The sequence below is a fragment of the Nerophis lumbriciformis genome, linkage group LG02 (genome assembly GCF_033978685.3).
Source record: "Nerophis lumbriciformis linkage group LG02, RoL_Nlum_v2.1, whole genome shotgun sequence".
NCBI lineage: Eukaryota > Metazoa > Chordata > Actinopteri > Syngnathiformes > Syngnathidae > Nerophis > Nerophis lumbriciformis.
Genome location: NC_084549.2, coordinates 68,197,501 through 68,218,617, shown reverse-complemented (window position 1 = coordinate 68,218,617; position 21,117 = coordinate 68,197,501). Strand labels below are relative to the sequence as shown.

The 21,117-nt window shown below is 41.3% G+C and overlaps 2 protein-coding genes across 3 annotated transcripts in view; one reads left to right on the top strand and one right to left on the bottom strand.

The window, feature by feature from the left end:
- LOC133611165 (bone morphogenetic protein receptor type-1A-like) overlaps window positions 1-13,712 on the top strand; it is an 83,762-nt gene extending 70,050 nt beyond the window's left edge. The window contains exons 1-11 of one of the 2 annotated variants that reach the window (XM_061967897.1): window positions 351-402; window positions 479-641; window positions 5,611-5,713; window positions 5,841-5,940; window positions 6,239-6,326; window positions 6,389-6,524; window positions 6,616-6,808; window positions 9,593-9,890; window positions 10,212-10,387; window positions 12,550-12,680; window positions 12,773-13,712. In XM_061967897.1, coding sequence (XP_061823881.1) covers window positions 5,681-5,713; window positions 5,841-5,940; window positions 6,239-6,326; window positions 6,389-6,524; window positions 6,616-6,808; window positions 9,593-9,890; window positions 10,212-10,387; window positions 12,550-12,680; window positions 12,773-12,898 — 1,281 coding nt within the window. In that variant the 5' untranslated portion in view covers window positions 351-402; window positions 479-641; window positions 5,611-5,680 and the 3' untranslated portion in view covers window positions 12,899-13,712. Of the gene's footprint in view, window positions 1-350; window positions 403-478; window positions 642-5,610; window positions 5,714-5,840; window positions 5,941-6,238; window positions 6,327-6,388; window positions 6,525-6,615; window positions 6,809-9,592; window positions 9,891-10,211; window positions 10,388-12,549; window positions 12,681-12,772 lie in introns of those variants that run through there. The other variant, XM_061967896.2, reaches the window with a different exon arrangement.
- Window positions 13,713-14,557: 845 nt separating this feature from the next.
- rps27a (ribosomal protein S27a) overlaps window positions 14,558-21,117 on the bottom strand; it is a 7,986-nt gene continuing 1,426 nt past the window's right edge. Inside the window, exons 3-6 of the mRNA XM_061967907.2 lie at window positions 17,278-17,332; window positions 17,019-17,104; window positions 14,821-14,952; window positions 14,558-14,753 (exon numbers count right to left, since the gene is read on the bottom strand). Coding sequence (XP_061823891.1) covers window positions 14,604-14,753; window positions 14,821-14,952; window positions 17,019-17,104; window positions 17,278-17,332 — 423 coding nt within the window. The 3' untranslated portion in view covers window positions 14,558-14,603. The remainder of the gene's footprint in view (window positions 14,754-14,820; window positions 14,953-17,018; window positions 17,105-17,277; window positions 17,333-21,117) is intronic.

Here is a 21,117-nt window from a genome sequence, read left to right as displayed (position 1 = left end):
ACTGGCGCTCAATCAAGCGCGCACACACACACACACTGCAGCCTTTTCCAAACACACACACACTTTCTTTCCACCGTAGTGTGCACACACGATGGAGTTAAAACAAGTAAAACATGTCATAAAAGTGCTCATTAACATATTTTATTGTACACTTTGGAGACACATGAATAACATTAAAGGTAAAACTAACATTTTTCATCATATTTGTAAAGATGATGAAAAATGTTAGTTTTTAGTGTGTGTGCACGTTGCTATGCCGACCAGGCAGCTGAAAGTGTGTGTGTGTTGTGCGTGAGTACATGTCCTTACATGTCAGCATGTTGTTGCTGTGAGGATGGAATGCAGAAGACAGAACGCAGGAATGAGATAAGAAAGATGGAGGAGGAAGACTCCTTCTTCTGGGTATTTGGAGTAGGATGTGTCACATGTCTTACCATGTCAGTCTGCTGCTGACCGCACCTTATGTTTCTCTTTCCAGCCGCAGGTCAGAATCCCGACCACGTCCTTCAGGGCACGGGCGTGAAGCCGGAGATCCGGCGGCCCGGCGAGGATTCCACCATCGCGCCCGAGGACGCCGCCCGTTTCCTCAGCTGCTACTGCTCTGGACACTGTCCTGAAGACGCCACCAACAACACGTGCCAGTGAGTCCCAACGACTAGACTTAGACAAACTTTAATGATCCACAAGGGAAATTGTTCAACACAGTAGCTCAGTTACAATGATGGAAAGTGTAAGGATGGAAAGGACAATGCAGGTATAAATAGACTAATATAGCGATAAAAAATCAAACATATATACCAATATATACATAATATACTACCATATTTCTCGGACTATAGAGCGCACCGGGAAATAAACCACACCCATAAAGAAATCTCTATATTACCTGCACCAGACTAAGCTGTGGATATAGTTTAGTTTAGTTTATTATTTCTTTGGTCAGTGGTCAACAAAATAAACAAACAGTTTTACATAAACAAACAGTTGTACATTCATAAATTGAAAATGTTGCAGACTCAAAGGGTTTAGGCTGAAGTTGAACACTTATTGCGCCTAACCCTATAAACAATGTCAAATACAGGATGAGCTTCCAAAAATGATGACATTTCCTTTGCACAGCATATTATAAATACACTTTGTACACAACATAAACACTGTTCAATTATATACACAGTAAAAACATGTGAAATATCCTTGTACATGTGTTAGTTAAACCTTTGTACCAATTATATACTATATACCGTATTTTTCGGAGTACAAGTCGCACCGGAGTATAAGTCACACCAGCCGAAAGTGCATAATAAAGAAGGGAAAAAACATATATAAGTCGCACTGGAGCACGGCCAAACTATGAAAAAAAACTGCGACTTATAGTCCGAAAAATACGGTACAAACAATTATACTTCCATAATTACCGTATTGTTCGGAGTATAAGTCGCTCCGGAGCATAAGTCGCACTGGCCGAAAATGCATAATAAAGAAGAAAAAAAACATATATAAGTCGCAAATAATAAGTCGCATTTTTGGGGAAATGTATTTGATAAAAGCCAACACCAAGAATAGACATTTGAAAGGCAATTTAAAATAAATAAAGAATAGTGAATTGATGGCTGAATTAATGTACGTTATATGAGGCATAAATAACCAACTGGTATGTTAACGTAACATATTATGGTAAGAGTCATTCAAATAACTATAATATATATAACATGCTATACGTTTACCAAACAATCTGTCACTCCTAATCGCTAAATCCCATGAAATCTTACACGTCTAGTCTCTTACGTGAATGAGATCAATAATATTATTTGATATTTTACGGTAATGTGTTAACACTTAAGTCGCTCCTAAGTACAACCGGCCAAACTATGAAAAAAACTGCGACTTATAGTCCGAAAAATACTGTATTTATATTCCACATTTAGTTTGTAATTAACATTGATCATAGTATTAACTACTCTGTTGATTCAAGAGTGATATATTTTTCCAAGACATTGGTCTTAAAGGGGAACATTATCACAATTTCAGAAGGGTTAAAGCCATTAAAAATCAGTTCCCAGTGGCTTATGTTATTTTTGGAAGTTTTTTTCAAAATTTTACCCAATACGCAATATCCCTAAAAAAAAGCTTCAAAGTGCCTGATTTTAACCATCGTTATATACACCCGTCCATTTTCCTGTGACGTCACACAGTGATGCCAATACAAACAAACATGGCGGATAGAACAGCAAGGTATAGCGACATTAGCTCGGATTCAGACTCGGATTTCAGCGGCTTAAGCGATTCAACAGATTACGCATGTATTGAAACGGATGGTTGTAGTGTGGAGGCAGGTAGCGAAAACGAAATTGAAGAAGAAACTGAAGCTATTGAGCCATATCGGTTTGAACCGTATGCAAGCGAAACCTGACGAAAACGACACGACAGCCAGCGACACGGGAGAAAGCGAGGACGAATTCGGTGATCGCCTTCTAACCAACGATTGGTATGTGTTTGTTTGGCATTAAAGGAAACTAACAACTATGAACTAGGTTTACAGCATATGAAATACATTTGGCAACAACATGCACTTTGAGAGTGCAGACAGCCCATTTCAGGCGCGCTAAGAACATATATCTTTCCACGATTTCAGCACTCAGGTTAATATCTATACCTAAATAGACACAAAATACTACACAAGACTACCCGAATGTACTCGAATGATTGAAAAAAAAAAAGTTTTTAAGCTAAATTATTGGTAAACACAGTTTATGTATAATGATTTACGTAAAACCGCGAGTAATGAATATCGGGACGGCGTGGCGCAGTGGAAGAATGGCCGTGCGCGACCCGAGGGTCCCTGGTTCAATCCCCACCTCGTCATGTCCGTTGTGTCCTGAGCAAGACACTTCACCCTTGCTCCTGATGGGTGCTGGTTAGCGCCTTGCATGGCAGCTCCCTCCATCAGTGTGTGAATGTGTGTGTGAATGGGTAAATGTGGAAGTAGTGTCAAAGCGCTTTGAGTACCTTGAAGGTAGAAAAGCGCTATACAAGTACAACCCATTTATCATTTATTTATTTAAGTTTTCATCAATTAATATATTCTGTAGACATACCCTCATCCGCTCTCTTTTCCTGAAAGCTGATCCGTCCAGTTTTGGAGTTGATGTCAGCATCTGCTTTGAGTGTCGCAGGATATCCACACATTCTTGCCATCTCTGTCGTAGCATAGCTTTCGTCGGTAAAGTGTGCGGAACAAACGACTGACCATTTTCGTCGGCTGTCCCCACACCCTCGTATTTTGAACAAATTTCGTCCAATTTCTTGCCACTTTCGCATCTTTGGGCCACTGGTGCAACTTGAATCCGTCCCTGTTCGTGTTGTTACACCCTCCGACAACACACCGACGAAAGTGAAAAAATGGCGGATTGCTGTGACGTCATCGCTCCGAGAGCGAATAATAAAAAGGCGTTTAATTCGCCAAAATTCACCCATTTAGAGTTCGGAAATCGGTTAAAACAATATATGGTCTTTTTTCTGCAACATCAAGGTATATATTGACGCTTACATAGGTCTGGTAAAAATGTTCCCCTTTAAAGTGTTTTTTAAATGTGTGAATGGAAGTGGAACATTTTAAGGAATCATCCAAGCTGTTCCACAGGTGAACCCCCCTGACAGAAACACAGCTACTTTTTAAGCTCCTTCTTATGTTTGCTTTCTGAAAGACAGCTGAGCCTCTGAGGTCATAGGGACTCTCCCTAGGTTTGAACCTCTCCTGTAGACACCCAGGCAGCATGTGCTTATGAGCTTTGTACGTCACAATAGCAGTGTTGAGGTCAACAAGATCGTGCGGTTTTAATGTTTTTGATTTAATAAACAGAGCATTGGTATGGTCATGACAATCCGCATAATTTACAATTCTAATAGCTTTCTTTTGAAGTAAGAACATAGCTAAATGTCCTTACATGTCAGCATGTTTGCATAAACTAAACTAAACTGTGGATATATACTAGGGGTGTAACGGTACGTGTATTTGTATCGAACCGTTTCGGTACGGGGGGTTCGGTTCAGAGGTGTACCGAACGAGTTTCCACACGGACATATTAAGTAGCGTAACGCACGTTGTGTAAACAATGCACACCGAGACACAACACACGGCATGCTAGCAGCTAACAGGCTACGATAGACTGACCATACGTCCTCTTTTCACCGGACATGTCCTCTTTTGTGAAGCTGTCAGGGCGGAGTTTCTTAAATGCTTCAAATGTCCGGCATTTTGAGTTAGGGTTGCGTGTATTTTCAATGTACGTTCAGGGTTAAGAAGGGGTTAAGAACAAAACAAACAGCAGCATTGGTAAGGGAGGGGCAGAGACAGAGAGAGAGAGAGTTATGATAAACGCGCATGCGTCGCCAGGCTCTGCTTTTTATCCATAGATTTATCCCATTTAATTTTTTATTATCTATAGCAGGGGTGTCAAAAGTGTGCCCCGGAGGCCATTTGCGGCCCACAGCTAATGTTTTAAAGGCCCACGGCACATTCTAAAAATACTATTAAAATAAACAAAAACATAGCAAAAGTGAAATAAGAAAGCTTTAAGGTTAAATGTAATTTAGAAAAAGTTGCAATGTTGACTAATAAAACAAAGCTGTTTTTTTTTTTCTTTCAAACTGTCATTGCTCAAAACATAATATTGAATCAAAATCAATGTTATTATGAATTATTGACCTATCCAAGGTTCCCATTACTTCACATCAAATATTCCACTAAGAAACAAATTTGGTAAATAAATAACCCAAAAATGTACATTTTGTTGTTTTCTTACTGTATCGAAAATGAACCGAACCGTGACCTCTCAACCGAGGTACGTACCGAACCGAAATTTTTGTGTACCGTTACACCCCTAATAAATACGTTGTGAAAATGAGTTATTTACACAGAAATAATTAGTCAATGTTTATTTACATACCTTAATTGTATGTAACACGGCAGTAAAACAGCTGATCAAACAAAACAGAAGTCATTGTCGTGGACCCACTAGCTGCGAAAGCTAGCTCTCCAACAGACTCAATACCTCCACGTTTTGGTGCATTTACTGAGGAATTTGTGAAACTGAAACAATACAAAAAGAATGCCATTGTAAGTTAATAATACTAACACAGACGCTCGTATACCTGTTAACATATTAGCTAATGCTAATGATGCTGGTTTCATTACATTACGATAGCACATACAAATATGCATGAAAACTGTCCTACAGACATCACACATGGGACGCTTTAGTAAGTAAGAATTGTTTTAGTTATATTGTAAAACTTATAAATGTTGCTTGCAGTGAAGAATAAAGAATCCATACGAGTAGAAACGCTATGGACGACTAGAAGACGTTGAAAGCTCAGTTTAAACAGAAGGACAATGCAGTATATGCTGTGAGAAAACTCGTCCAAAGGATGGCGCCATTGCACAAACAATAACACAAATTTTCGGTGTTCTTTTGTTTTTATAGCGAAGAAAAATCCATGATTAGCCGCATCGTTTTATACGCCACAGGGTTCAAAGCGCAGGAAAAAAGCACTTCCGCTCTTCAAGCGTTTCAGAAGGCGGAAGTAAATTCAATCGCTCTTGTTCCGCAGAACCAACGGTCAGTGTTTCGCCATCATCGAGGAGGACGAGCACGGCGAGCCCATCCTCACCTCGGGCTGCATGAAGTACGAAGGCTCACACTTCCAGTGCAAGGTACACACACACACACACACACACACACACACACACACACACACACACACACACACACACACACACACACACACACACAGCAAGACAGGATTGATCATGCCGATACATTTGTGTGTTTGATGGACAGGACTCTCCCAACGCTCAGACCAGGAGGACCATCGAGTGCTGCAACACGGACTTCTGCAATCGAGACCTGCAGCCCACACTGCCCCCGCAGGCGCCTTCTGGTACTTACACTTGCTATTTAAGTGGAAAGGGGAGGAGCTACCAGTCCAAAAGTGACACCTGGTTTGAAGCAGGAGTGCATACAAGCCAGAATACGTCACAATGAATTCATTTAGAATGATGGAGAAATAGAGAAAGATATATTTCATGTGCTGATAATTCTCCATCAAGTGTTTGCATTTCATTATGAAGAAGCTAAATGATATTAACATCGTATCAGTAAGTGTGTATCGGGGACAGTACTACACAGTGTACTTATTGACAAAGTATCTTAATGGAAACTAACCATCTTGTTTGCAGAAGGCAGCCCCCACTGGTTGGCCTTCCTGGTCTCCATGACGGTGTGCTGCTGCACGCTCATCTGTGTCACCGTGGTCTGTTACTACAGGTAACGCCTCAGCGTCACCATGGCAACCGTGACACACCTTTAACTGTGTGTGTGTGTGTCAGGTACAAGTGGCAGAGCGAGCGTCAGTGCTATCACAAAGACGTGGAACAGGAAGTGTTCATCCCAGCCGGGGAGTCCCTCAAAGACCTCATCCACCAATCACAGAGCTCTGGCAGCGGCTCTGGGCTCCCCCTGCTGGTAGGAACACGACACCGCACCACTTTTGCCAGCCATGTTGACGTGTGGTTTGACGGCGACGTGACAACGTGACTCCTGCCCCGGCCACCAGGTTCAGCGTACCATCGCCAAGCAGATCCAGATGGTGCGTCAGATCGGGAAAGGTCGCTACGGCGAGGTGTGGCTGGGCCGATGGAGGGGAGAGAAGGTGGCGGTCAAAGTCTTCTTCACCCGCGAGGAGGCCAGCTGGTTCAGAGAGACCGAAATCTACCAGACGGTCCTGATGAGACACGACAACATCCTTGGTAACTCACATCCTCTGCTCATCAACTATTAACTATACAGGGAATCAGCATCCACGCATGATATCATCACTGAGGATGATGATATCGTCACTGACGATGATGATATCATCACTCATGATGATGATATCGTCACTGATGATGATATCGTCGCTCATGATGAGGATATCGTCACTCGTGATGATGATATCGTCACTCATGAAGATGGTATCGTCACTCATGATGATGATATCGTCACTCATGATGATGTCACTAATGATATTGTTACTGGTCATGTGATGTTGACATCACTGATTATGATGACGTCACTAATGATATTGTTACTGGTGATTTTGACATCACTGATGATGATGACGACCTCACTTTTGTGGACGACATCACTGATTATGACACTAATGATGATAACGGCATCACTGATGACTGTCAATGATGACATTACTAGATGACATCACTAGATGACGACATCACTGATGACAATGATGACGTCACTGGTGGTGATGATGATGTCGTCACTCATGATGATGATATCGTCACTGATGATGGCGTCACTAATGATGTTGTTACTGGTCATGTGATGTTGACATCACTGATGATGACGTCACTAATGATATCGTTACTGGTGATGTTCACATCACTGATTATGATAACACCACTGATGATGACGACCTCACTTGTGGACGACATCACTGATTATGTCACTAATGATGATAATGACATCACTGGTTATGTCACTAACGATGATAATGACATCACTGATGACTATGTCAATGATGACATTGCTAGATGACGACATCACTGATGATGATGACATCTATGATGATGACGTCACAGGTGGTGGTGATGATGATGACATCACTGATGACGACCTCACTTTTGTGGACAACATCACTGATTACGTCACTAATGATGATAACGACATCACTGATTACTATGTCAATGATGACATTACTAGATGACGACATCACTGATGATAATGATGGCATCTATGATGATGATGACACCACTGATGACGACCTCACTTTTGTGGACGACATCACTGATTATGTCACTAATGATGATAATGACATCACTGATTATGTCACTAATGATGATAACGACATCACTGATGACTATGTCAATGATGACATTACTAGATGACGACATCACTGATGATGATGACACCACTGATGACGACCTCACTGATTATGTCACTAATGATGATAACAACATCACTGATGACTATGTCAATGATGACATTACTAGATGACGACATCACTGATGATAATGACGACATCACTGATGATGATGATGATGATGACACCACTGATGACGACCTCACTTTTGTGGACGACATCACTGATTATGTCACTAATGATGATAATGACATCACTGATTATGTCACTAATGATGATAACGACATCACTGATGACTATGTCAATGATGACATTACTAGATGACGACATCACTGATGATAATGACGACATCACTGATGATGATGATGATGATGATGACACCACTGATGATGATGATGATGACACCACTGATGACGACCTCACTTTTGTGGACGACATCACTGATTATGTCACTAATGATGATAATGACATCACTGATTATGTCACTAATGATGATAACGACATCACTGATGACTATGTCAATGATGACATTACTAGATGACGACATCACTGATGATAATGATGACATCTATGATGATGATAACACCACTGATGACGACCTCACTTTTGTGGACGACATCACTGATTATGTCACTAATGATGATAATGACATCACTGATTATGTCACTAATGATGATAACGACATCACTGATGACATTACTAGATGACGACATCACTAATGATGATGATGACATATATGATGATGATGTCACTGGTGGTGATGATGATGATGTCACTGGTGATGATGATATCGTCACTAATGATAATTGTTACTGGTCATGTGATGTTGACATCACTGATTATGATGACGTCACTAATGATATCGTTTCTGGTGATTTTGACATCACTCATTATGATGACACCACTGATGATGACGACCTCACTTTTGTGGACGACATCACTGATTATGTCACTAATGATGATAACGACATCACTGATGACATTACTAGATGACGACATCACTAATGATGATGATGACATATATGATGATGACGTCACTGGTGGTGATGATGATGATGTCACTGGTGATGATGATATCATCACTAATGATAATTGTTACTGGTCATGTGATGTTGACATCACTGATTATGATGACGTCACTAATGATATCGTTTCTGGTGATTTTGACATCACTCATTATGATGACACCACTGATGATGACGACCTCACTTTTGTGGACGACATCACTGATTATGTCACTAATGATGATAACGACATCACTGATGACATTACTAGATGACGACATCACTAATGATGATGATGACATATATGATGATGACGTCACTGGTGGTGATGATGATGATGTCACTGGTGATGATGATATCATCACTAATGATAATTGTTACTGGTCATGTGATGTTGACATCACTGATTATGATGACGTCACTAATGATATTGTTACTGGTGATTTTGACATCACTCATGATGACACCACTGATGATGACGACCTCACTTTTGTGGACGACATCACTGATTATGTCACTAATGATGATAACGACATCACTGATGACGATGATAATGATGACATCTATGATGATGACGTCACTGGTGGTGATGATGATGATGACATCACTGGTGGTGATGATGACGTCACAGATGATGATGATGATGATGATGATGACTCCATCACCGACAGGCTTCATCGCGGCCGACATCAAGGGCACGGGCGCCTTCACGCAGCTGTTCCTCATCACGGATTACCACGAGAACGGCTCTCTGTACGACTACCTGAGGACGACCACGCTGGACACGCACACGCTGCTGAGGTTGGCGTACTCCACCGCCTGCGGCCTGTGCCACCTGCACACGGAGATCTACGGCACGCAGGGCAAGCCCGCCATCGCCCACCGAGACCTCAAGAGCAAGAACATCCTCATCAAGAAGAACGGCGCCTGCTGCATCGCCGACCTCGGCCTCGCCGTCAAGTTCAACAGGTTCAAACTCACTCACTCATATACACTTACATGCTCCTCATTCATTCATTCATTCACACACTCACTCACTCTCATGTACTCACTCATTCATTCACTCACTCTCATTCACTAACACTGTCACTCAATCACACACTCACACTGTCACACACTCATTTCATTCATTCACTCAATCACTCACACATACTCACACTCACACTCAGACACACACACACACACACACACACACACACACACACAGACACACACACACACACACACACACAGAGTCAGTGTCAGAGTGGCGGTGAGGTGACGGGTGTGTGTGTGTGTGTGTTTCCATAGCGACACGAGTGAGGTGGACGTGCCACTGAGTACCCGAGTGGGTACCAGGCGCTACATGGCACCAGAGGTTCTGGATGAGAGCCTGAAGAAGAACCAGTTCCAGGCTTACATCATGGCTGACATGTACAGTTACGCTCTGGTCGTCTGGGAGATGACACGACGCTGTGTCACTGGAGGTACTACTACTACTACTACTACTACTACTACTACTACTACTACTACTACTACTACTACTACTACTATCTATACTACTACTACTACTATCTATACTACTACTACTACTACTATCTATACTACTACTACTACTACTACTACTACTACTACTATCTATACTACTACTACTACTACTATCTATACTACTACTACTACTATCTATACTACTACTACTACTACTACTACTACTACTACTATCTATACTACTACTACTACTACTACTACTACTACTACTACTACTACTATCTATACTACTACTACTACTACTATCTATACTACTACTACTACTATCTATACTACTACTACTACTACTACTATCTATACTACTACTACTACTATCTATACTACTACTACTACTACTACTATCTATACTACTACTACTACTACTACTACTACTATCTCTACTACTACTATCTATACTACTACTACTACTACTACTATCTATACTACTACTACTACTACTACTACTACTATCTATACTACTACTACTACTATCTATACTACTACTACTACTACTATCTATACTACTACTACTACTATCTATACTACTACTACTACTATCTATACTACTACTACTACTACTACTACTATCTATACTAGTACTACTACTACTACTACTACTATCTATACTACTACTACTACTACTATCTATACTACTACTACTTACACACGACTCTGCGTCACTGGAGGTACTACTACTAGTTAATATGTACTACTAGACCTTAAAGTTATACTGTAACTCGATGTACTTCTGCAACTACATATGTACTATTACAACTTAACATGTACTACTGCAACTATACATGTACTACTACAATTATATCTGTATTACTACAACTATATACTGCATGTACTACTACAACTTAACATGTACTACTGCAACTATATATGTACTACTACAACTTAACATGTACTACTGCAACTATGTGTACTATTACAACTTAACATCTACTACTACAACTACAACTTTAAGCACTACTATGATTACATGTACTATTACTATATATGTACTACTGCAACTGTATATGTACTTCAACTATATGTGTATTACCACAACTATTTGTGTAGTACTACAAAAGCTCCGTTGTCAATTTGAGATTTGGAATGTGAGTCACATGACCCAAGGAGAGTCACGTGATTAAACCCCCTCCACAACATCCATCCATCCATCCATTTTCTACCGCTTGTCCCTTTTAGGGTTGTGGGGGGGGGGGCCTATCTCAGCTGCATGTCACCACTAATGTTTGACTATATGATGTCATTCAACTGCTCCACCTGCAGGCTCAACTGTGTCACTGCAACGTTGTGTGTGTGTGTGTGTGTGTGTGTGTGTGTGTGTGTGTGTGTGTGTGCGTGCGTGCGTGCGTGCGTGCGTGCGTGCGTGCGTGCGTGCGTGCGTGCGTGCGTGCGTGCGTGCGTGCGTGCGTGCGTGCGTGCGTGCGTGCGTGCGTGCGTGCGTGCGTGCGTGCGTGCGTGCGTGCGTGCGTGCGTGCGTGCGTGCGTGCGTGCGTGCGTGCGTGCGTGCGTGCGTGCGTGCGTGCGTGCGTGCGTGCGTGCGTGCGCAATGGGGACATGGCTCTGTTTACAGTCACCTTTAGGGGACCTCTGATGGTATGGGGACAAAAAAATAGGTCCCCTAAAGGGAAACCTTTTTAAATGATAGTCAGATCCATTCTGAAGATGCCTAAGTGATTTTTAATATATTTAATTTGAACTTTTTTTTTTTTCTTTTTTTTTAATGGTCCTCAGTAGTCACGTAAAAATGTGTGTGAATTACGCAAAATGATTTAAATGTGGTCCCCATGAACCATATTAAGTCTTTTTCCCCAGGGTCCCCAGTAAGAATGATCAGCACATTACTTCATCAATTCAGAGATTTAAAGACGTGTATGAGCTAACTGGGCAGTGGACATTTTACACCATTTTTTTTTATGCCTTCACAACCTGTAGAAAGGGTGGTCCCCACAAGTCATGACCAAAAACTTGCTCCCCATTCCATATGATAACCTGTGTGTGTGTGTGTGTGTGTGTGTGTGTGTGTGTGTGTGTGTGTGTGTGTGTGTGTGTGTGTGTGTGTGTGTGTGTGTGTGTGTGTGTGTGTGTGTGTGTGTGTGTGTGTGTGTAGGGATGGTGGAGGACTACCAGCTGCCGTATTTCGACATGGTGCCGTGTGAGCCGTCGTATGAGGACATGTTAGAGGTGGTGTGTGTGAAGGGACTGCGACCCACCGTGTCAAACCGCTGGAACAGTGATGAGGTGACACGGCGCCCCCTCTGGTGACACACACTCACTGTTTTGTGTCCTAACTCTCTCCCTCTCTGTGTGTGTGTGTGTGTGTGTGTGTGCAGTGTCTGCGCGCCATGTTGAAGCTGATGTGCGAGTGCTGGGCTCACAGCCCCGCCTCCCGCCTCACCATCCTGCGCGTGAAGAAGACGCTGGCCAAGATGGTGGAGTCTCAGGACATCAAGATCTGACCTTCCAACCAAAGACGGCGCCTCGGGTCATGACGAGGACGCACGTCTTTTCCCCGGAGTGACGCTTTCTGTGAAAGCCAAGCGGGCGACGACGTCCTGTCTCCGCGGGAAGGAGGAGGCGGGGCCTCCGCATGACAATGGTGACACTTTTTAAAGCCCCGCCTCCTTTCCCCCGCCCCCTAAAACTTTTCAAGACAAGTTCAGTTCGGATTTTCCTCTTCCTCGTCATCTTGGATGCGGTCGCCATGGAGACGTCCACCGTCCTCTTTGCTTGTCCGAAAGAATCTCATTGGTGGAGACAACCCTCAGTGGGCGGGGCTGACTGGATTGTTAGAACTTTATTTATAACAAACACCTCAACAGGAAATAAAAATGTCTTCTCTTAGCTTTGGCTCCTCCCACTGAGCTTCATACGTCCAATCAGACTTTGTAAATGTTTTTATTGAGATTTATTCTTCAGTTGCCAAGGATGTTCAGCAGTTACAAGCCACATTTGAACCAACAAATCATCTTTTTACATTTATTTGGTTGCGCTAAACTGAAGTTCAGAATGTTTTTCTGCCCGAGTGACCTTTTTTTTTTTTGGTGTTTTTCTCTTGGAAATATGCAAGAAGTATAGAAATATTGTGGTATGTAAAATGTTTTGTACTTCATCTGCTTGTGTTCACGTGTATCCACTTTGTCCATTGTAACAATTCCAAGTAAATATTATTTTTAGTACTCAAACTGCACATTTTACTCTACTTTTTTTTTTTATTCTCTGAACAAAAGCCACCAAATATTCCAGCAGCCCCAAAATAAAGTTCCACGAAACGAGATTGTTTGCTCTCAGCGACCCCTGCTGGCTACTGCAATATTACACATCAACTACCAATATACTTTTTATTCCATCTCTATGACTACAGGGACTAAATACTGGAGAGTTGTCAGTACTTAAAAATACAACTTATGGAATATTTAGGAGGGTCATGTGACTATCAAGATAGCAATAAGTTCCATCCATTTTCTAAGTTGTCAACTTTAAAAAGCACTTTACATGTTAAAAGATTGTGTTAGGTAAATTAGAAAATTGTCAAGCTTATTTTAAGCCCATTGAGCTCATTTTAAACCCTTTATTACATTATATTGCACTTAGTTGGATTGTAATTGACAACTTGTGAACTACAATTTAAATATCCAACACAAAAAGTCAGCTTTGAGCACTAAAATTGCTGAGCTAAAATGCTAACATGTCAGTAAAAAGTTTTGTTCAAAGCAAAGTACTTCTCTACCCTCTGAATCACAGGGGTGCTGGAGCCTATCCCAGCTGCATTCGAGGTACACCTTACTATTACATAAATGTAACATTTCTGTCCAACTTTGACTTGACAGTAATATTGTGATGAGTGTCAATCACAAGTGATTCATTGGATGTTGATGTGCACATCGATACTGATATCTATCGATACCAGGACTTTAATACTTTAGTTATTTGAGATGGTTCTCGTTAGAAACATCCATCCATCCATTTTCTACCGCTTATTCCCTTTTGGGGTCGCTGGAGCCTATCTCAGCTACAACAAAAGTAAATTGATATCTTGTTGGGAACTACTTTTGTTCCGCCATGTGAGTATGTGATGAATATATTTCAGCAGGTGTGAGGACAAAGGAGTCATGAGGTGTGAAATGAGAAACATTTGTCTTTATTCCCAACAGTCAGTCCATCTTACTTGTCCTCTGGCTTGTTGAAGCAGTAAGTCAGACAACACTTGCCGCAGTAATGGCGGTCAAAGTGGCTCGCCATGAACACGCCGGCGCCGCACTCGTCGGCGGGACACTCGCGTCTCAGGCGGTGGATTTTACCGTTTTCGTCCACCTGGGGAGAGGAGGGTGAGATGAGTGAGAGGCGAGCACAACATCCTGGGAGTGAGAAAAGTGAGTACCTTGTAATATTTGAGCACGGCAAGCTTGACCTTCTTCCTCTTGTGCTTGTTCTTCTTGGGCGTGGTGTAGGACTTCTTCTTCCTCTTCTTGGCCCCGCCTCTCAGCCTCAGCACCAAGTGGAGGGTCGACTCCTGGGGGGCAAATAACACGGCGTTAAATACCATCAATTCTTTTTCCAACACTTTGAACCCTGCAGCTTATAAAACAGTGTGGCTCATTTATGGAATTTTTCTTCGTCAATAGTTTAAAATAACTTCTTTTGGAGGAGTTCACTCACTGCAGTGTCCTTCCATTTAAAGCTTTCAACCGGAAGTAGAAGCGCTGTTCCATCTTCTAGCCATCCATAGCAGTTTTACTCGTATGGACTCTTCACGCCAAGCAACGTTTATAAGTTTTACAACATAACTAAAACAATTCTTACTTACTAAAACAGTCCTATTTGTGATGTCCGTAGCACCATGTGTTTTGAAACCATGCGGCAAATTATGGATTTTTCTTGGTAAGAAAACAAAAACACAGAAAATTTGTTATTGTTTGTGCAATGGCGCCATCCTTTGGACAAGTTTTCTCACAGCAGGTACTGCATTGTCCTTCTGTTTAGACTTTCAACGTCTTCTGGTCGTCCATAGCGTTTCTACTCGCATGGATTCTTCATTCATCATTCCAAGCAACATTTGTAAGTTTTACAATATAACCAAAACAATTCTTACTTACTAAAACGTCCCATGTGTGATGTCTGTAGGAGTGTTTGCATGCATATTTGTATGGAATCAAGCTAGCGTCCTTAGCATTAGCTAATGTGCCAACACATTTACGAGTGTTAGTATTATTAACTTACAATGGCATTCTTTTTGTATTGTTTCACTTTCACAAATTCCTCGGTAAATTCAGCAAAACATCACCGTGGAGTTAGTGAGTCTGTTTAGCTGATTGCAGAGTCAGCTCGTGGGGTCCATGACCATGACTTCTGTTTTGTTTAATTAACCGTTTTACTGCCGTGTTACAGACACTGTTTGGACACAATTAAGGTATGTAAATAAACAATTACAAACGACTCATTTCACGACATATCTGCGGCTAATATGAGTTTATTTGGAACATGCATGCATACAACATGATGCATCACAGTTTCCAGTTTCTCTTTTCAACATGTTCGAAAAGGAGTAGGAAGAAGCAGAGTTTATTTAATCCTACCTTTTTTCTTTTACATAACAGTTGCTAAAACTTGTGTTCACTTCCTGTTCTCAATCTATTCACAATATACTCCATAAGTAATCACAATAAAAATAAATAAATAATACTGGGTGAGGTAAGTTATATTTCATATTAGAGTAAGATTATTCTGAAAATGAATGTATGGATAAAGTAAATTCAGAATGTTTATCATGGGACGGCGTGGCGCAGTGGAAGAGTGGCCGTGCGCGACCCGAGGGTCGCTTGTTCAATCCCCACCTAGTACCAACCTCGTCATGTCCGTTGTGTCCTGAGCAAGACACTTCACCCTTGCTCCTGATGGGTGCTGGTAGCGCCTTGCATGGCAGCTCCCTCCATCAGTGTGTGAATGTGTGTGTGAATGGGTAAATGTGGAAGTAGTGTCAAAGCGCTTTGAGTACCTTGAAGGTAGAAAAGCGCTATACAAGTACAACCCATTTATCATTTATTTATCATGGTTCTTCTTTGTACTTTGTAAACACTTTAAGTTTGAAGAGTTTCTTGAAGTGGATCATATTAGTACATTGATTGCTTTGCTTAATCCATTCCATCATTTAATTCCACATACTGATATACTGAAGGTCTTAAGTGTTGTACGTGCGTACAAATGTTTTAAATTACATTTTTCTCTAAGATTATATTTCTCTTTTTTTTGAGAAGAATTGTTGTATATTCTTGGGTAGCAAGTTATAGTTTGCTTTGTGTATAATTTTAGTTGTTTGCAAATTCAATATGTTGTGGAATTTCAGTATTTTTGATTCAATAAATAGAGGGTTCGTATGTTCTTTATATCCAACATTATGTATTATTTCAACTGATCTTTTTTGTAACAGTTAATGAATGAAGTGTATTTTATATGGAAACTTTTGTCAAACAAACTTTGGAGAGTATGGCTGGAATACCGGTGCGCTCTATAGCCCGGAAATTGCGTCAATAATTATCGATATGGACCAATATGAAACCTATATGGAGATAGTTTCTTCACCTTCTGGATGTTGTAGTCTGACAAAGTGCGTCCATCTTCCAGCTGCTTCCCAGCGAAGATCAACCTCTGCTGGTCAGGAGGAATTCCTGCACAGAAGCAGTGGTTACGTTCACATACTCCAGAGGAGTATGTGAATAAACAAACTGCTCATGAACACTACATGTAAACATGCACCAGCTAGCATTTAAACTTTTAACTGTAGAATGTGAGAGCCGACATGCAGAGAAGTCAGTAAATAGGAAATTTAGAACAAACTTGCCTTCTTTGTCCTGAATTTTGGTCTTGACATTTTCGATGGTATCCGAAGGCTCAACCTGCAAAGATTTAATGCAAAGAAGTTGGTGAAAATGTTCATGTGAAGGTTCAATCAATCATTCAATCAATGTTTATTTATATAGCCCTAAATCACAAGTGTCTCAAAGGCCTGCACAAGCCACAACGACATCCTCGGTACAGAGCCCACATAAGGGCAAGGAAAAACTCACCCCAGTGGGACGTGGATGTGAATGACTATGAGAAACCTTGGAGAGGACCACATATGTGGGTAACCCCCCGAAGGTTACAGTGTTTAAGCAGACGTCAGCAAATCTAACTTATACAACTTAAAATAATTTAATGGTCATTGATTCAAAAAAATTGTAGTAAGCATTAGACAAGAATAATGTTCAGTAGTTTACATTAACTGTGGCCAAGTGAAACACTAATGTAATTATAATGCACATAACTCTTTCAAATACAATTATCATTTTACAATATTATAGTATTTTAGGTAAATATCAAAATATAAAAGACTGCTAACAAAAATTGCACATTAATTTTGGACATCTTAATATGCAGTTATTATTTTACCCCAGTTTGTTTGTTTTGTTGTCTTTTTTGTTACCAATTGTAAATGAATGAATTTTAGATGCCTCTATAGCAACCAATTGTCTGGTGTGCCGTGGGAGATTATGTCATTTCACCTAATTGGGTTAAATCTGCGGTCCCCTCCAAGGTTTCTCATTGTTGTCCCATTGGGTTGAGTTTTTTCTTGCCCTGATGTGGGATCTGATGTCGTTGTGGCTTGTGTAGCCCTTTGAGACACTTGTGATTTAGGGCTATATAAGTAAACATTGATTGATTCAGCGTGTGGAGCAGATGGCGTCCACAAAGTACATCCGTACATGACAATCAACAATGTCCCCACAAAGAAGGATACTGAGTCTTGATTGTAAAAACAAAGCAGGTGCGGGGAATCCTGTTCGAGGACACGAAACTGCTACAGGAAAATACCAACAAAACAAGAAAAGCCCCCAAAAATAGTAGCGCAAGACAACTGAAACACTACACAGGAAGACACCATAAAAGTCTAAATATGTCACGATGTGACAGTACACCTACTATGAGACAAGAGCTATACTGAGGCATGCTTGGTTATGGTTTAAAGTCATATCCAACAATTACGACAACAACTTTTTACTGTCAATATCGTCTGCTGAGTTTCATTTTTTTAATGTTTTCTGCTGGTGGTGTGCCTCTGCTTTTTTTCAATGGAAAAAAATGTGCCTGGGCTCAGAAAAGGTTGAGAAACACTGCTCTATAAGTCGTATTCAACACTCTTTAAAGCCATTAGAGGCCTTTTTTTCGCACTTTAATGAGTAATATTGCCCCGCTTTCCGGAAAGCGAATTAAGGTTGACTTTAGGGCTGGGCGATATATGGAATATACTCGATATATCGCGGGTTTGTCTCTGTGCGATATAGAAAATGACTATATCGTGATATGGGAGTATACGTTCTCACGCAGTTGCTTTTAGCTGCGAGCATTACACTACAGGCGTTTCTCACTCTGTTGTCTCTACTTCTCACAGAGACATAAACCAAGCGCACCTTCTTACATATGTCACACACTGTCAAGTGTGCAACGTCATACGCTATCGCGGAGCAGACAGGTAGCGACATGGTAACGTTAGCTGTGATGCTAGCGTAGTGGCAATACGAGGTGGTGCGAATCTGCTAACAAATGAAGGAAGAATTAATTCCCAAGAAAAACAGCACGGGGTCCATCGTCTGGCGGTGGTTTGGCTTCAAGTGGGAAGATGTTTTACAAGTATGCGGCAAAAGCGTTGCTACAAAAAGTAGCAACACTGCTAATTTGTAGCACCATTTGAAATGTCACCCGCGAGAGCAAGGGTGCCCATTACGTCGATCGCGGAGGATGTGCTCGCCAGCCAGGGATAAATAAATAAAAATAGACCTAAAAATATACGTCACTTTATTGACATTCACGGCACTCGAGGGTCTTGTGAGATTAAGAAAAAATTAGTTGAGGAACACTTTTTATTTCAACAGACTCTCACACCGTACCTGCCGTCAAAACTCTAAAGACCGACTGCACAGTTCCTATCTTCACAATAAAAGCGCTGCTTCATCCTGCCTGCGCAAACAAAATAAGAGTATCCGAAAGCTGACGTGCACAAGCTAGCAAGGCACGGAGCTTGCCGTCACAATATATTTATTGTAAAGAGTGTAAAAACGAGCAAGGAAGCTGGACAAATAAGATGCCAAAAACCAACCACTTTCATGTGGTATTTTCTTCTCTCCATTTGAAAATGTGGACGTTATCATCACCACTGTCTGATTCCAATCAATGCAAGTCATCATAATCAGGTAATACACCAACTTATTTTCTTGTCTTCATGAAAGAAAGGAATCTATATGTGTTAAACATGCTTGTATTACAGCTGGGCGATATATCGCGTGTTTGTCTCTGTGCGATATAGAAAATGACTATATCGTGATATCGAGTATACGTTCTCACGCAGTTGCTTTTAGCTGCGGGCATTACACTACAGGCTCTCCTCCTCTTTCCAGTCTCTCCTTCTCACAGACAGCAAGCGCAGCTTCTACATACGTCACATACGTATACGTCCTCCCCAAGCAGAGAGGTAGCAGCATGGCTAACGTTAGCTGTGATGCTAGCGGAGTGGTGCGAGCGCGAATACAAGAGAAAGAAGGTGCGAATCTGGTAACAAATGGAGGAATAATTAATTCCCCCAACAAACAGCAGGGGGCCATCGTCTGGCGGTGGTTTGGCTTCAATTGGGAAGATGTCGAACAGACAACCGTAATTTGTCAAGTGTGGGGCAAAAGCGTTGCTATAAAAAGTAGCATTACTGCTGTAACAAACAGTTCAGGGTGTCCCAAGTTACCGGAGTGTGTTAGTAAGGAATAGGAGTTTTGTCCCTCCAGAGTTGTTGCCGTAGGGCTGTGACGTAGGGTGAGTGTGGTTGTGGAAGGAGGTGTGTGATGTTGACATTAAAGAAGCGGTGGCTACCGAACCTGCTCTAATGTCTCCCGTTTATTATTTTATTAGATAAGTACACTGTATAGGTGAACCCAGGACACTCGGCTACACTGCTAATATGTAGCATCATTTGAAAAGTCACCCGCTAGACAATGAAGAGGGCTTACTCCTCACGTCAATATCTCCGTTCGGTGCCACACGCCCACACCATCAAAATGCCGAGGCAAACATTTCCAGATCAACACCGTATGAACAAAATAGTAATTTTTTTTGTTGTGATTTCCTTCTCTGCATGAAAGTTTAAAAGTAGCATATATTAATGCAGTATGAAGAAGAATGTTTTAATGTAGACACATAGAATCATCATACTGCTGTGATTATATGCATCAAGTGTTCATTCAATGCTAAGGCAAAATATCGAGAAATATATCGTGGATCGTGATATGGCCTTAAAATATCGCGATATTAAAAAAAGGCAATATCGCCCAGCCCTAGCTTGCATTATCGTTAAACAACTTTAACTTGTTAACAAAAACATCTCTTTCATAAATAAATAACTATAAATAATATATGAATGAGGTAGATCCCCTCGACTTGGTCATTTGAAAAGTAGCTCGCCTGCAGGAAAAGCGTGGGCACCCCTGCGCTAGAGAATGAAGAGTGCTTGAAACTGCATGTCAACATCTCGGCCGGTGCCACACCAACAAAATGCCCGAGCAACCATTTCCACATCAACACCGTATGAAAAAAATAAGTCAACAGAAGGAGATAATGTCCGCGGGAACCTACCACATAGCGAAGGTCATACACTATT